The following is an 18,481-nucleotide window of genomic DNA, read 5'->3' as shown; positions in this document are numbered from 1 at the left end:
TTTTCTTTCTTTTTCTCTGTAGCTTTGGAGCCTGTCCTGGAACTCTTGTAAACCAGGCTGGCCTTGAACTCACAGAAATCTGCCTGCCTCTGCCTCCGGAGGGCTGGGATTAAAGGCGTGTGCCATCATTGCCAGGCAAAAATTAAGATTTTTATTTAAGCAGAAGAACTGAAAGGAGTTACTAGGTATTTCTTGATTTTTTAAAATAGTTTGCATATTTTTGTGTGCATCTATACACACATATGGATATACATTATATATGTTTATATAGCTCATACTTTTAAATAGCACAAACACATGCTTACAAGTAGAAAAAAATGTAAAATACACAAATATGCAGTTTACAAATATGTAAATTCTTCATGGATTTGCACAAAAGCTGCTAATGCATAGAATGTGGAATATTACAAACATGAAAAATAAAATTTATTTTGACTTGGCACCTTACTGAAAAACTTTTTCTGTTGTTTAAGGTCATATCCACAGCCAAGTAATTTTTATACAAATGCATGTCAAGAACATATCTTGATAATGAATAGATGTTATAAATATGCAAAAATGACCATTATATAATTTTTTCTAAATGATACTAATGAAAGGACTTGTGGGGGGAGGAAGTGGGGGGACAGGGGTATGAACGGGACAGTGTACCAGAGAGCCCTGACAGAAACCTTAATTTAGGTCACTAGAATGAGACAGAGCTGAGTAAACAGTTCTCAGGAAAACCGCAATTTATAGATGAACTCCGAAGACTCTTCTGCCAACTCGGCAGAAACTCCCAACCTCCTGCAAGCTAAAGACAGCTTTCCCTATCCTGTCACTGGCAAGTGCCTAACCACTAGGTCTCCCACCAGTCAGCTCCCACCAATCAACCCCCAGACTACTTTCCTCCACCAGTCAACCCCAGATAATCCCTTCTCTCTGGATTTCCCTAATTCTGCTTAAAAGCAGTTTGTAATCTTCTTTGGGGGTGGCCATTTTGCCACCCCAAGGCTGGAATCAATAAAGTGCTTTTGTTACTGCACATGTGGTTGCTGGTCTTTCCTTGGGGGCTTCTCTCGAACCCTGACAACCAATAGTGGCATATTGTTTCAAAAGAAGTGGAAAACTACTAGCCAGAGATCACACTGGTCAAACTGATCATGGAATACTTTTTGTGCTCACTTCAAATAACTATCCCTGACCATGGCCCTAACAACCCACAAAAGACTAACTACCCTTCAGCAATATGACAGATCTGATACAGTTGTTCTCTGCTCTACACCTTAACATAAACACTAGACCAACCATACTTTGCCACCAATATACAAGTACTATGAACATTTTCATGTTTCTAGCTTGACTAAGGTAAATTCCTTTTCCTGAAGGTTGTTCCGAGCCCAGCAAAGACATAATAGTAACTACATCCCTTCCCTGAACTTTTGGTAACCCACTTAGGACACATCTGATGAACTTTTCAGTTGTGGAGAAATATTTGCTATTAATGTGTCTTGGTTAAGTTATAGATTAAAACTTGACATCTTAGTAGTGCATGCAATTCTACTTAGCCTTGTAATGAAATATGGCTTTGTTACTGATCAGAACTTTTTGTTTTGTTTTGTTTTTCGAGACAGGGTTTCTCTGTGGTTTTGGAGCCTGTCCTGGAACTAGCTCTTGTAGACCAGGCTGGTCTCGAACTCACAGAGATCCACCTGCCTCTGCCTCCCGAGTGCTAGGATTAAAGGCGTGCGCCACCACCGCCCGGCTGATCAGAACTTTTGATAATAAAATTAGCTATTATATGAGGATCACTTTCTATCTTGTTACTGATACCGATTTCTGAAGCTTTCGACATGAACTCTGATAATTTCATGCTACAAATATTCTTTTATACTATCTAGAGTTGCCAGGGTGACATTCAGGTTTTCAGAACAATCAGCACCTCTGGACTTCTACTTAGCAATACCCATATCCCAAGCCAAAAGCCAGAAACCTCAATTCTGGCACTTGGTTGTTTACAGAAATGAAATTTATTGAAGATAGCCATAAGCATTCACTTAATCAAACACATGCCTTTGTACTATATAACAGCTGAACAATTCCAACAGGAGAGCATAAAGCCTTCAGGGCGAAAATCGTTATTATTATACGGTGTACACCCTGCTCTTGGGAGTTCTGTGCTTTCTAAGTGGAATATGCAATAAAATTACATGAGAATCTGAACAATTGACTTTTAGCAGTGGTCTGACAAACAATAAAACAGAAGAAAGGTCTTTCATGTTTATACCATTAGCATGGGAGGAGAAAGAGAAATAGACAATCATACCAGTCCAATTCTGTGTGAGCAAGACCCAAGATAGGTATCTATTAAACTCAAGAGTGTATGACATTCAGGGAATTTATAAAATGTGACTTATACTTCAACATAGTCTCTAACTAGAGTAACTAAAAAAATTATTTTTAAAAGCTTTACTTGTAGTATTACCAAACTAGAAACCACCAAAGTGTTGGGGGAGGCTGCTTGTTTGTTTCCTGGCTGCCCAGACTCCCGAAATAATCACACAGAAACTATATTAATCGAAACACTGCTTGGCCAATCACTCAAGCGTATTGTTAGCTAGCTCTTATATGGTTGGTTAACCAATTTATATATATATATATATATATATATATTTTGGTTTTTCGAGACAGGGTTTCTCTGTGGTTTTGGAGCCTGTCCTGGAACTAGCTCTTGTAGGCCAGGCTGGTCTCGAACTCAGAGATCCGCCTGCCTCTGCCTCCCGAGTGCTGGGATTAAAGGCGTGCGCCACCACCGCCCGGCCAATTATTTTATATTTTATTATGAGACTTGTGGCCTATCAGCCAGGTTCCAGCTCATGTCTTTTTTCCCCTGGCGACTCCATGGCTTTTCAATTCCACATATCATTTTGTTGTTGCTGTTTGTTGACAGAGGTTTCTACCCTGCCCAGTGCCACAGCCATTAATCCCAAAGAAACACACAGAGGTCTACATTAATTATAAACTGGTAGGACTATTAGCTCAGTCTTCTTATTAACTCTTACATTTTAACCCATAATTTTTGTCTGTGTTAGCCACGTGGCCTGGTACCCTTTATCAGCGAGGCATTCTCATCTTGCTTTCTCTGTGTCTGGGTGTCAACTGCAGACTAAGCCTTTCCTCTTCCCAGAATTCTCCTATTCTGGTCACCCCGTCTATACTTCCTGCCAGGCTACTGGCCAATCAGCACTTTATTAAACCAGTGACAAATTGAGGTCTTGTGGGCCACAGCACCAAAGTATCTTTCAACAAATACATCATTATTACAATATGGTAAATAAACAAAAGGTGTCCTAAGTGATAAAAGAAATACAGGACTGATCTATATGACAATTTGTTGATTATATGCTATATTTAGTATAGATACATTTGTTGCTCTGAGAATTTTTTCCTCTTACAACTGTGCATGTAAAACTTGTCAGTAAGGCAGGCTGATTCTAATTTCATTTTTGTAAAATTCTCAGAGACAGAGATTAGTGGCTACCACATATTAGAACTACTGAGGTGACCTAAAGATAGTTCTGTACCTCAACCACAAAGTACACAAATCTGCACATATTTAAAAAAGAACCATGTACACATACTGTTCCCCATGCCAATACTCTGTAATGTACTGTCCTACAGTACCCTGGGAAACTGGGTTTACACATGGATCTCTTATATGGGTTTAGCAACTAGGAATATAGTTGTTTGAAAACCAAGTTAATAAAACACACTTGCACATACAAGGAAACTCAAACAAGATAAAAGTGAATCATGGCCAATTTTATTCAAATTCTCCAAAATTTACAGCAAACATGTCAAATGCTCCTAAAAATGCATGTTGTTCTTTATATATATAATGATTACTGTGTCTTTTATTGATTCCTTTTTCTTCTTTTCTTTAGAATTCTTTAATAGAAGCCAGAATCTTGGGTTGCCCAGTTGGGAGCCTAAAATACATGCAGAGAGAAACCATCAAGATGGAAACCCCATGTTAAGAAGAGAAGAAGGAAGTACAAACACCTCATCACTGGTACAGCTTTTGGATGGGAATAAAGCATACCAATAATCAGTCACTAACATGGTAACAATAATCAAATTTGTTCTGGACATAGAGGAAAAAAGTAAACAAGAAAAAATTATCGTATAAACTACTGTTCAGTTTCAGTTCTACTAGGCTTGGTTGTAGAATGCAATTTTAAATCCACTCTAACCTATTCTGGTCTCAATTCAATGAGTCCTTAAATATTCTGAGTTACTTACTAACACTTTCTACCCTCAGTTGTATGTGCTCACTGTGTAAGTAGAATTACAAATGCTTTGGAATTTTGAAGTTACAAGGCCACTCAAATTCCGTGAACGTCTAAAACGAGGGATCTCTACTAAAAAGAGAAGGGGTATTTTTGTACAGTTATTTATGAACATCAAATAAAAGATAAAATTAAAATTTATGTAAGATCAGCATAGAAAGCAGTATTTTTATAGAACTATGTCTTTAGCGTTAGAAAGGACACACATTTCAAGCACATGTAAGGTATCATCTATCGGCATCAACATGATATGCTGAGCCCTGAGGAAGGAAGCAAGTTAATGAAGTCACGTAAGAAGAGTAAAAGAAAAAAAAAAAAAAAACCCAGTTATAATTAGGAACCTAACATATTTAAGACAAAATTTACTTTCTTGAACAAAATACTTATAAGCTTAAAAGGAAACACAAAATTAGAACTAACCAATACTGATATGTTCTCAATGTTCATGTAACAGTTGTTACATTATTGCAAAATACCAAAGAGAATGGAAAATGCTTGGCTCTTACCTCTGATCTACTGTTCTGATTGAGTTTCTTTTCGATATTCATGGCCAACATTTGGCTTCTAAAAGAAAGACTTTTTGTCTTTTCAATCACTTGCTGATAGGGTGATACTGCATTGTTACCCATTACCACGTGACCCTAAAATGAAAGACAAATTATTACTGTAGCAAAGCCAATGAGTGGAGCGTCTCAGTAAATCTGAGCATAACACAATACCACCAGCCTGCTGCACACCTGTACACTGTACAGGGACAAGAACATTCACCCAGCAAGAAAACATAGGAGGTACTACCACCTTCAAACAAAAAACTGTCACCCAACTACTTTTTGGTGGGACATATAGAACCAGAAATGGGCTGCCACGGAACAGGCAGGAACTCTGTCAGAGTTACAGTCCTGTCCTGGTATACCCCTAGGCCTGATGACGGCTGCCATCCTGGTATTACTTTTCCATTTTGAGGGTATTTGCCCAGTATGGCCTTCAATCCAGCCTCAGAGCCCAACTAGGGGCAATTACAGGCCTGCATCACCAGGCTAACCTAACCAAGTTTCCTGAACAGGCGCTGTGTTGTGCATGATTGTAATTCCAGCAGAGGAGCACCTGGCCAGCCTCATCTACACAGCTTCACAGTGAGACCCTGTCTCAAACACAGTATACAGAATAAAATTTCTAATGGAAAATTTGTAGTTATTCCGTGACTGTTAAACAGCATGTACCAAACCTACTATAATACTCACTAGTTTGGAGTCAATCTTGGCATCCAACCTTGCATTTCTAATCAGATTCACAATCCATCTCTCAGCTTCTTCTGGAGTCATATTCAGTTTATCTGCTAGCATACTAAGGACAGACAAACGTACACATTTAGTTTTTACAGACAGTGTTTGACTTATACTTTGCATAGACTTCAGATCCTTCTTCAGGATCACATTCTCTTAGACATGACTTTTAACTATGTACCCCATATCTAGAAGGAAGTCCCTCAATTGCTCCTTTAATTATGGTTTCTCATCTACTCTCACCATGAAAAGCACTGTACTCCAGCAGACACACTAACCTTTCTTCACACTCCCAACTTTACTTTAGGGTCTCTAGCTTTCCTCACTTGAATCACTTGTCTCTTACATGGAAACAAAGGACGGTGATAAATCATCCCAAGAATACAGACCTTTGTGAGCTCCTTGCTTACTATGCACCCAGAAAAGAGAGCCATGCAACTCACAAAGGAGCCACCGAATGAATACCTAACTGCCTGACTCCTACTCTAGCCACAATCTGATTCAGGCTCAGGTACTACCATTATCTGTATAATCTGTATCTTGAGCCCTTAATCTATTTCACATAGTTGTTTAATCCTACAACCCAAGCATCAGTTTATTTCCCAGCTCTTTTCAAATCTTAAAATAAAAAAATCTCACTTAATACAAAAAGCATAAACTTTCAAGTCATGTCTTCCTCCAATTTAGCTACAATCTAAGTTTTCAGCTTCCAGTTATTCCCCCCTCATGAATACCATATGCCACTGCTAGCAAATCAGTTAGCTCTCTTCCTTCCCATCACTCACTCAATGAAATATGAACTGGCTTTGATGCTTGTGACAAACATCAACTCCGAGTATTTAAGCTGAGAAGTAAGGGAATAAGCATTTTACCTAATCCCTAAATAGCTCAACAACAACAACAACTATAAAACCAAAAACCTAAAAGATCTATGAGAGATACAACAGGATTTAGCAATGCTAAACCAAAAACCAATTCTAGCCTGGAGAGCTGACCAAAGTAAACACCTGATTTCAGATTTTAAAAGCAAGAAATCACACTCTACACAGTAACTCTTAACTGAAATCAATATCCCTTTCCTTTATACTCACATTCTAACATGGCTGCAGGGACATGGCACCATGCACAGCGGAGCTGCTTAAACGCTCCACCTTAGGTGGGTGGGCTATTCAAGGTCCCCACTGTACTGCGTTTCTTGACTCTTAATAAAATAAGTTCTAAGAGTATTGGTACATTACTTTGATGGAACTTCAGGTAATCTAAGTTACCAATCACTTCAAGAACAAATTAAAGAATATAAAAACTAGGCTGGCAAAATGGATTGGCATGTAAAGGTGGAAAGACCTAGTTCAGTAAAGCTGCCATTTGACCTGGTATGCCTGTACCTGGGGTCTTTCACCCCCGCCCCGACCCCTGCTCTGTCTCTCAAATTCATGCAAAACACTAAAATACCAAAGCTTGAAAGATAAAGATGGCTTAGGCAACTCTACAAAATGCTCTAAAATGAATCCTCCCCATCTAAACAAAAACAAATTCTATATGCAAACAGTACTAAAACTCTTAACTGTGTCTGGAGCAATTTCAAAGTAGACCTAAATATTTTCTCTAAAACTTGCTTCAGACATCTTTATGTTGACTAGTTTACCAGGTACCAGATACAAAAACATAACAAATAAGTTAAGAAAGCAAATAATCTTCAACACCAAACAAAAGCAATATCTATCCTCAGTCCAGTTACTTTAACTAAGCTTGTTCATGCTTCCAGCACAAACCAGGTATTTCTCTTTGTTTCTGTGAAGTAATTGATAGCAGCAGACATATTTACAAACATAACATATATATCTTGATCTAGAGACTTAACTGGGTTTTTATTGATCCCAGATTGATTATCTATCAAGTAGTAATCCGTGTCTTGTGGATGGTCTCTTTCTCTATTCTGAAACCCCACAGTGGTTAGTTATTCTGCCCATCTTAGCACAGATTTGGGAGACCAGCACTTCACAAAGGATATTAGTATCGACTTCATACAACCTGCTTTTCCAAATTTTAGTTGACGAGTTTTGTTTTTTTTAAAATTTCAAACATTGTTGACTAAAGCAAGATATGAAGGCTGCAGCCAAGCTTTAATTAATATATTATACACACACACACACAAATATACATACACATATACACATTACAGTTGTCGCATTCAGCATTTGGTGTTTCTGAAATGTCTGTGTCCTGCTCTCAGTTAGTCACAGTTTCTTAGCAGATTCTTTAATTAGTTCTCATAGCATGCTCTTACAGATATACAGGCCTTTCTTCCTGTGTACTGTTTAAAGACAAAGGTTAGTTCTGTTGGTCATTTTTATGGATTCTGTCATTGGAATCTGAATGAAGAGATCTACTGCATTTTTAATCCTAATATAAATACTTTATATTACTCTCAGCTGCTGTTATTCTAGTCTAGTAAAACTTTAAAAACATGAAATTATTCAATATAGTAAAGATAGTATAATACTGGTCTATCAATTACGCTAAAGAGATGTAATTTACATGGATAAAAAAATCAAGTGACAGGACGTGATTATTTAATTTCTGGCTATGATTTGAGATAATCAACCCAAGGTAAAGCAAGGCAACCTTGCTATACCTCACAATTGTATGTGCCAAACAAAACTAGAGATTTTGTGATACAGAATTAAAAGCTGTAATGGACTTCATGTTTACTCTTTGGCTCAGCTGGTATTCTAAACAATTTATATGAAGATTATTTCTAATAATATAAACTGTTCACAACAAAACAATTCATGGTGAAGAGCAATACAATGTAGGCTTTACCAGCCTAAGCTTGGTAATCCAGGTAGCAGCTGGATACCAAACCTCAAGGTTTCCAGCTAAATAAAAGAGTACAGAGTCAGTATTTCTACAAGTCGTGAGGTTCCAAAGAAATGTCGGAAAAATATATGCTAAAACATCATGAAGAAGGCCTGATTTAATATACTTGCATGCATACGCAACTATACATGTAAGTAATACTGCATGTGACAGTCAGCCAAATTGCTTCCACACAGACCAGCACACATATGCATACTCAACATTTGAAAACTCTGGTTCTAGAACTTGAAATATATGTCATGTTTCAAGGAGCTCAGGCTGAACAATGAAGATAGAAAACAGTTCCTCTACCACCATAGAAAGTTCTGTTTTTCTACACTCATCCTACTGAAAAGACTTAAAATCAGTTTTTCTATAGCTGTGCAGTACTGGATTCATAGTTTTTTCTAAGGGCTCTTGCAGCTCAAAACTTCTGTTATTTGAAAACATTCATAGCCATACTAACCTGAATATGCCTAACGTACTATTTTGAAGAAAAATGATCCACATCAACATATTCCTTAAATTACTAATTTTTTTGTACTTTTAATCTTCTAAGGCAGGCAAAAAGAAGTTTAGATAACCTCAAGTAAATGCAGTGCAAGGACAAGAAGAACCCAGGGCTTTGGAATGCCTCTGGCAATTTAGTTTAAGATGTTTTAGAGATAGTATAACAGAAGAGAAAAGAGATCCAAGGAAAATTAAAATGTCCATAAGATAAATAGGAAAACTTTATGCACAGGTCAGTGTTCAAGAGCTTGCCTAACAATTACAAGGGCCTGGTTGGATTCTGGCAGTACAAAAGAGCAAGCCAAGCAAAGCAATCAACACAGACAAAACCATAAGCATTCAGAGTCCTAGTCCATTACCATGACCAGGCTGCACATTTCACCAGAGTATGAACACTTGGTCTCTTTCACTGTCAAACACAGTAAACATAAACCCAAATACCAACTTGTAAATGTAAAGAGCGAGAATTATCACAAATTCCTTATCCATGACACCTCAGAAGCACAATGCAAAGAAGCCTCACGATTAAGATGTTCAGAGCACATTTACTCACTCAACAAAGATCCGCTATAAAACATAGGAGCAGGATGTATCTGGCCAAATACACATGCAAACAAAACAAATCAATTCTAACACAAAAGAGAACACAGCCTACAAGGGAATGGAGAAAATTACAAAAAAAAAAACCCAAAATATTAAGCATTCCTTTTTCACAGAGAAGCCCAATTACAAATCTCCAAAACAAATCCTCTAATCCAGGTAGCTGTCCATCAGCCCAGCCCTATGTGATGTGCCTGCCTTTTAAATCACACATCAATTTTTTATTAAGACTAGGAGGAAAATCAATTTAAAAAGGCATGCTTGCAAACTACAATGAAGCCCTAAGCCCCCAAGAAAGGCCCAGGGATCACACTGCAAGTCTAACTATGGACAACCACTTCAAGGACAACCCACTAAAATTAGGCAAGCATGGATAGATCTCTTACCAAAAACAAATGACATTAAGAAACAGAATTTGGTTTACACAAAATTCCTCAGAGGCAAACATTAAAAGCACTAAGTTTTTACGTTTTATATTTGACTTCATCTGTGGCCAAAGGGCACTAATAATTTTTGAAAGCCTAATACATGAAATTAGTTTCTAATAGGTCATGTACATTTCACAATTTTGCCAATTATTTTCTCACACAACAGAGAAACTTTCAACTCAACTTTACCACAAGCTTTCCATGTTTCAACATTTTAGGATGTCACAGCAGCTTACTATATGAGAATTCAAATACGTAATTAAATAAACTTAATTAACAGAAATTATTACCAAATGTAGTGGTCTTACAACAAAATTTCCCATTTGCAAGGGCTAACTCATTGCCCTACTGCTGAAAACCATCTTAAATAGCCCTTCCTAACGGACGACACTATTTACTGTTTAAAAAGGTAACGGAGAGGAAGTTTAGGTTTTCAACTTGTCACTTGCAAAAATTTTATTCTGCCACACAAATAAAGACTAAAGATTCGCAAAATTCAAACACATTAAGATTTTCACAAATCATGAGCAAATTTTCTGTTTCTTCTAAAAGCAAAGATAAACAAAAATGGAATCAAATGAAATCTTATTTCATGTATCATAATAATAAATGGCAATTACACAGATTATAAATAAAGGTAGAAAAATATATATCTGATCTCAGTGTTCTTACTTAATGCTGATACACTGGTGAATACGACAAAAGGTTTCAAATATGAAGAGACGGGCATTTTCAATGAAGTCCTCAAGACAAGCCACCAAGAAGAAGTCATTCACAAGCACCTATATGCATAAAATAGATTATAAAATTAATGTTGCTGACGACTGTTTCTAAAACTTGACTCACTTTGTCTACTTTATTGTTCTGTTCACTATAATCTACCTAAAAACCCTACAGCATACCAATCTCTAGAATATTGCTCATGCTTCAAATCCTTAATATTTTAAACAAGTAGTTATAAAATGATGGAAGAAAAACTTCAAGAAAGGCTCCTTATTTCATTGATGATCTGAAACAGCAGAGCAACTTCCTGGCATGTTTTGTTTAGTCCAACATGCCCTAACTACTAAAAAGAAGAAATGGACTAAGGACATGAACTTTCTGCAACACAAGACAAACAGACTGAGAAAACAGTGCAGGAATGGCTATTTCAAAGACAGTAACAGTTAAAAGAGATTATTTCAACAGCAACGGTAATGATCACATGGTTTAAGATTACAAACTATCAAGATTTTAGTTTTCCATGTTGACTAATATTTAAAAAAATAGCACAATACATATTTCCATTCTTCCCCTTAGAGAAAAAAGATCCTAATTAAATTGTACACTTTTTCCCAAAATTTGATTTTAAAAGATGAAATTAGTTGAGCATGGCATCATACACCTACAATCCCAGCACTCAAGAACGTAAGGTACAAAGATCATGGGCCTAAGATCAGTTGAAGATAAATAACAAACTGTGTGCTCAACCCTGACCTAACCACAAAATATGTTGTGAATATGAGCTGATCAATTAATTAATTAACTAGATGTGGCAAAGCCCTGGATATGGCTCAGGGGGTAAAGCATCGCAAGCAAGCATAAACCCTGGAACCCACGCAACGGTGAAAGGACAAACAAGCCCCACAAAGCTCTCGTCTAGCTTCCACGTGTGTGCCCACAAACATTACAAAGTTCTTTAAAAATCAAACAAAACAAAACAAATGATAAAAGCAGCAGCAGAGCGTAAAGATGCCAGCCTTTAATACCAGTGTATGGGAGGCAGAGGCAAGTGAATGGGTCTCTGTGAGTCCATTGACAGTTTGGTCTACATATTAAGTTCCAGATTTTCTCTGGAAGAACTTGTCAACTAAACAAAAGGAAAGATTGGGTATAAAATCATAACTATAAAAATTTCCTGGTTTATAGGAAATGTTAAATATAATCATTTAAAAAATTCTAAAAATAACTCCAAATATGAGTCAAAGTTGTGATATGTATGTACATATAAACCAGATTAGAAAAACAGAATTAAGGAGACCCAGATGCATTCAAAACAGCTGAGGCTTTAACTTCTGTAACCAATGAAGACAAATGCTAATTACATGACTTCATTCTACCAATAACCCATTTAGCTTCTTTTTTAATTCAATTACTTCAATACCACGTCTAGAAATTTAAAAATGTAAACTGATTAGTAAAAATTCATACTTACCGATTCACATTCCCTCAACTTTTTCTGAGCCCCATCAAAATCAAAGTTGACATATAAGCATTCAACAAATTCTGTAATTGGGTCTTTATATGTGTAAGACTCCTGTAAAATCAAGTCACATGTCCCGTTAGAGCTGGTGGAGTACTGTTTAGCACATGGCCTATTTAAAGTATCACCACTTTCCAGTTTTCTTATCATTAATTAACAGCAAATAATCCAGTCCTATTCTCACAGCACCTAGGCAAACGCGTATCCCAGGTAACTCAGTAAGCCTGGAATACTGTCCAAAGTCTCTAAACTCTCAGAATTATTCAGTTTTCAATTCTAATACTTAGTCTCCTTTAGTCAATAAACAATGAAGAACTTCTTCAGCTATGAAGATGTAACCCTACTATAACAATTGCTTCCTTGTATAAATGCATTATTATGTTAAATAAAGAGTTCTTAGACTGTTTATGCTTGTTTTTTTGAGAAGCTCAATATAACTCTAACAGCAGTGGCTTCTGTCCATCTTAAGAAATGTTACTATACATTCTATTCCAAAGGTCACCATCTAGTTGTGCAGGTAACAACTCCCCAAAACACCAAGAAGCAGCTCTTGAGTTGTGCAGGTTACAACTCCCCAAACTACCAAGAAGCAAGCCAGAGTCTTTGGAAGAAAGCACCAATCATCACTCACACCACATCTGTCACAAAGATACTGGGAATTTACAGAAGTAAACGTTTAGGGCTTATCTCTCTTCTTACTTCATGTACACTTCCCTTCCACTTTACATATTTTCACCTAAGACTCCAGAGTCTTACTTTAGAAGAGATCAAAACTAAGGTTTCAGCGATTTAAGGTGTTTGGTTTTACCTGCTGAATAACTTTCACTAGGTCTTTCAGCACCTGCCGGCGTTTCCGCACGTCTTTGTTCGTTATGACGGCAGTAGTCAGATAGCGGAGAATATGAGGACACATTGTCTGGATTGCATTAAGGTACCTAAAGTAAAAATACAACAATTACTTGATAGTCACTAAACTCCCACAATTTTCAATGTAAATAATGCAGTGTGAATTAAAGGAAACATCTGTCTACACTGTTTAACTTAAGACCGCAAACATTTAGGGGAACAACTACCTACAAAACCAGCAGAATTCAATGACAGGATGGGAATTGTACCACTACTGCCAAGAGTGAGTAGGAAGACTCATTCAAGAATCCAGTAAGTCCTTACTATTGCGGAATCGATGCTGGAAGGTCTCTAGATATACTATTAGTTTATCCCAAAAGCTCTGGAGACAGCTATGACTTAGACTCTCTCATAGGAACAGAGGAGAGAGACTTTTGCATGTGCAGGTAGGTACTTTCACAGTCTGAACACTGGGCACGTACAAAAACTAATTTTGCTGATGTAAAAGTAGAAACAATGAGGACATTATTAAAGTATTACATGGGCTGGATTAAATGTGTAGCAATGGCAATCATGAAAAACAGGAATAGATGTGACATAAATGCCAATGGGGTCTTCACCATTAATTACCAAATCATGCTACTAGCGACGATGGACAACCTTCTAAGTCATTGCATTACTCTAACAACTTCCTTATATAGATCCAATACATACTAGTTGAGTACCTTCCCCACCAGGTATGATGTCAAGTTCAGAATTATGTCTGTAAAGATGATTTCTTAAAGCTATATATTCAAGTTCTAGAGTATAGATACAGCTCCCATCAATAAAGTTGACTCCAAAGAAATTGTTCATCCAATTATAAACTTCTCAGAAGATGAAATTCCAGGAAGCTTTTAAATATGGACTTCCCATGCTCTCCTAGACTGTAACATGTACACATGCATATACACATGCAAGTGCACACACATCACTGTATTACATATTCCTCTGAATTCTTCAGGGTTTTAGAATTTAATACCTAATAATCTGCAAACTTATCTGATGCTAAACTTGCATTCTTTTCATACTCCTGTGAGCCACTTCCTTGGGATACCGTTTCTGTGAATACATAGAAGCTGACAAAAATGACGTGAAGAACTAGGATGATTACACAGGTACTTACATAAGAGAAGTCAAATTTCTAAACTATGCTAATGACAAAATTAAAATAAAGCATTTGAGTATATGTTTAAAAACATATGTTAAGTAATGAGACAAATAGAATTCCTTCATTGGGGATAACTGACAGGGTTCAAATTCAGAAGTGCTTAAAAATTGATGGCAATTGAGTTGGGCATGACAGTGCACACCTGTAATGTCCACACTTGGGAGCAGGATGCAGAAAATCAGGTGTTCAAGTCATCCTTAGACACTAAAGTTCAAGGACAGGGTAGGCTCAATGAGATCATCTTTAAAAAAGTAAATAAAAAAATTTTTAATTTATTACACATTTTAAAATGTTTATTGGTTAATGCTGACCTATAATAAAATTTCCAAATACTTAATATTGGGGGGGGGGATGGAGATGTTGCAATGCCAGAGCTCAAAGCCAGGGTCTCAGAAAAGCTATACAGAGATGTAGCTCTACCACTAAGCTAACACCCCCAATTCTTATGTTTAGCTTCTAAAATCATTTTTCTTTCTAGATACTAACTACTGCTATCTACTGACAAGCATATGGGAACACTTTATTGCTTATATAATTTAATTAAATTGTCTTGACATTGCTTCTTCGCATGCAACTGCACTACAGTCTCATCACTTCCAGTTGAAGTTAGCTGAATGAATTTAGAAATATGGGACTTTCCTTTGTGCTTGTAATGAGGTCTATGACATTCTAGAAGTGAGATGTGAGTTTGAACCGATCAGTCACATATCTGTGCAGCAAGAAGTTCTGCTTCTTGTTTTAGCTTTGGACAGAACAGAAAACACACAAAGCTGCAAGGCCTGGCTTGTAATTCATATCATGCTGTCACTGAAATGACTTTACTAAAGCATAAATTTGACATGAAAGCACTGTTTTCCTTTGAAATCTCAGCCTGAATATTAGACTGCAGTAGTGAATCTCCGCGTCCTGCTGTGCAAAATGACAGGAGCCCAAGGACAGCTGTAACTCAGAAAACATCTACCTTTCCCAGACCACGGCCCTGGTCCCACCTCAGCAACCATTCTAGTTTCAAACAAGTTCATTTGTCCTGGTTGTGTGTCTTTGGCTGCTGAAATAAAAAACAACTGAATCCCTGCTGGTAAATAACTTTTCTTACTTGGCTAACAAAACAACTAATCAGAAACTCTATTTATTTATTTACTTACTTATTTGCACAAACACACACGCACACCCTTATATCTGTAAGAGTCAAATCTGTGGTATATATCTGTGAGTCAAAGAAGGATGATCACGTTTTAGGCAAGACTGAGGTACACAGAGAACCTCAGTAACAGTAAGAACTTTAAAAAGGTAAACAAAAAAATAAAATAAAAACAAAACAAAACTTCTGGCCAACAACACAATAGTGTAGTTAACAAATTTACAATGCAGTGGGTAGATTTCTTATCAACTCAAGATAAGCCAAAGGCCGGACAGGTTAAGTTGATTCAAAAGGGACTCTTCCATGATATAACCTCTACCCTTCTTTCCCTTCCAATAATTTAGCATAAGTCTTAATTCCTTACACTTGAATATATAGTCAACCCTCAATATCAATAGGGGATTGGTTCCAAAATGCCATTGTTTGTCTAAATCTAGGGATGCTTAAGTCCCTTATAAAATTATGGGCTACAGCTTGCATATACTCCTGTATAATTAAAATAATCTCTAATTACCTATAATACCTAATAATATATAGTTTCTGTTTGTTGATATGGGATTTCCCTCTGTATGCTGTGATTACCATTGATAAATATAGTTAATGCTATATTATTTATGGAATAATTACAAGAAAATACCAGTACATATTTGGTAAAAATGAAATTTTTTTCAGTTGGTTACAGATATGTAACCCACTAAAATAGAGGACCAACTATATGCAGGACAACAGAGGCCCCTGTGACAATGCAAAGTCTGATTTAATCCTCTGGATGAGCCCTGAGTCTTCATGATATCTATATTGTTGGTTCAGAAATCATACTTTAAGAGGAATTTTGAAAGACGGGCCAAGAGTTATCAAATAACTTACCTAATAGATACATGTGAGGTTTTTAATTATCAAGTACACATATACTACAATCAAACAAAATTGGCAGGTGACAAATTTAGATAATCAAAAACTAAAATTAAACAGTGAAGTAACTTACTGTGGTTGGTAAAGGAAGAGATCAATAATATTATCACGGCCTTTTGGATGATTGAAAAAAACAAACAGAGACCAATGAATGAGCCACGTTCGCTGTTGAAGAGACTGGAGCGGAGAACTCACAGACTGAAGGATTAAGAAATGTATACACAGGAAATATTAGTATGTGAAAAACAGACAAGCTCTAAATATATGCAATCTCAAAACTGTAATCAGAACTAGACCGTAGTCTAAGGTGTATACTAGCCAGGCATTATGATCAAGTCTGACTACTATCCTCTTCTCATGATCTCTGATATTTCAAACTATTACATTTTATAATCATTCAGAAGACATTGTATAAACAAGGGCAGAAGTAAAGAGTCCTCAATTTGTGTAGGTGGGTGAACGTGGGTCTAGCCGTCACCTTTCAACAGCTCTCTACAGTAGGAGGCGGTTTCCACTGGCACAGTAGTAAACAGCTGCAAGAGCTGCAGCAGACATGAAGGGCTAAATCCTTTCCTCTATCAGTCAAACCAAGTGTGTCAGTCTTCAAAGTTAACAAGAGCAAATCAACTATGCTTTTTTGGTCAAGTCAAAACAGTAACAAAAACCCAAATATAAAAGAGTTTTATGTCTTATCCCTCTTAAGAGAGCAATGTTGTCCCATATCAGAAAACACGACAAATACATAGAAATTTCAGAGAATCAATCCAGAACATATAACTCACGTTATTGTCTATGGTCTCTTTTAACCGAGTAAGGTCTTCCATGGCTGCATCCCAATTCTGCATTAAGATTTCAGAGGCCAATTTTCCCCAGAGTGAACTTAATGCATTTCTATCTGTTGCTGGAACCTGTAGGAAAGATTAGTTACAGTCTCAACATTGTGCAGCAAGAATGTTGACTGGAGGTTTATGTCCCACCAGGTCCCGTAGCCATTTAGTCCCGAAGAAACACCATTTACTCTGTTTCTTTGAAACATGATCAAAAGGCCACTTGTTCCAATTTCTATCATTAAGTATACCCACAAAATGATCCATATATAAACACGCACAATTGTTAATAAGCTAAAACTGGAAGCAATCCAAATGATTATGAATAGATTAAAACCTGAACAGAAGTACATGCACAGAATGGAATACCACTGAGCAGTAAGAATTCTGATAGCTGCTGTAACACAATCTCCAAACCTTGCTGATAAAGAACAGCCAGACACAAACATACATATTTTATCATTCCACATCAAAGTTTAAAAGAAGCAAAACCAGTCTGTGGGCACACAATGCAGATCAATAATGTCCAGGACTAGGACTAGAGTACAATGACAAAGAGGACACAAGACATATTCTTGGGGGTAGAGAAATGGCTCAGTGGTCAAGGGCACTTGTCCTAACAGAGGCCCCAGGTTCCATGCCCACATCCACGTGGTAGCTGACCAACCATCGATAACTCTAGCTCTAGGGGGATCTAATGCCCCCCCTGGTTTTTTATTGCTGATTATTATTGTTATTTTTATACATCTGTAAGCACTAGGCATTCACAAGGTGCAGTCAAATTTAGACAAATACTCATACATGTAAAATTTTTTGAAAATTCAGAAAAATATCTTTGTCAATTGGTAATGAGAAAGATGCATGCCAAAATTCATTGAAATTCAAAAACCATTTGATAAAGTTCCATAAAATTGCTCCTATTATATAATGATTAAAACATATCATCAGGAGCCAGAGATGGTTCAGTGGGTAGGGTACCAGCTGTTTATTTTAGGATCCCAACATCCACAAACCAAACCGCCTCTAAGCACAGTACTGGGATTGGGGAGGTGAGATACGCTGGGGTGTGTTACTCTAGTTCCAGGTACAGGTAAAGACTGTCTCAAAGGAATAATGCATAGAGTCATAGAGAATACCCAACCTTACTTTGGCCTTCAAATGCACGCAATAATCCTGAGTGCACATACTCACCCCACCCCACCTCTGACATACGCAATTTCATCAAGTCTATAATGCTAACAAATTCAACAAACACTTAATCCGTCAACCAACTCAATACATATTCCAATTAGAGA

At 36.9% G+C, this 18,481-nt stretch overlaps 1 protein-coding gene across 1 annotated transcript in view; it reads right to left on the bottom strand.

Annotated features, from left to right (window-relative positions):
- Window positions 1-3,780: 3,780 nt before the first annotated feature.
- Window positions 3,781-18,481, bottom strand: part of Eif3e (eukaryotic translation initiation factor 3 subunit E) — a 28,195-nt gene continuing 13,494 nt past the window's right edge. Inside the window, exons 6-13 of the mRNA XM_041637627.1 lie at window positions 17,142-17,267; window positions 16,433-16,557; window positions 13,059-13,185; window positions 12,203-12,304; window positions 10,681-10,790; window positions 5,570-5,672; window positions 4,835-4,969; window positions 3,781-3,968 (exon numbers count right to left, since the gene is read on the bottom strand). Coding sequence (XP_041493561.1) covers window positions 3,930-3,968; window positions 4,835-4,969; window positions 5,570-5,672; window positions 10,681-10,790; window positions 12,203-12,304; window positions 13,059-13,185; window positions 16,433-16,557; window positions 17,142-17,267 — 867 coding nt within the window. The 3' untranslated portion in view covers window positions 3,781-3,929. The remainder of the gene's footprint in view (window positions 3,969-4,834; window positions 4,970-5,569; window positions 5,673-10,680; window positions 10,791-12,202; window positions 12,305-13,058; window positions 13,186-16,432; window positions 16,558-17,141; window positions 17,268-18,481) is intronic.

This window comes from Microtus oregoni, unplaced genomic scaffold (genome assembly GCF_018167655.1).
Source record: "Microtus oregoni isolate MIOR12 unplaced genomic scaffold, Mior012 000053F_ref0000044, whole genome shotgun sequence".
NCBI classification, from domain to species: Eukaryota; Metazoa; Chordata; class Mammalia; order Rodentia; family Cricetidae; genus Microtus; species Microtus oregoni.
This window is presented reverse-complemented; position numbering and strand designations above follow the sequence as displayed.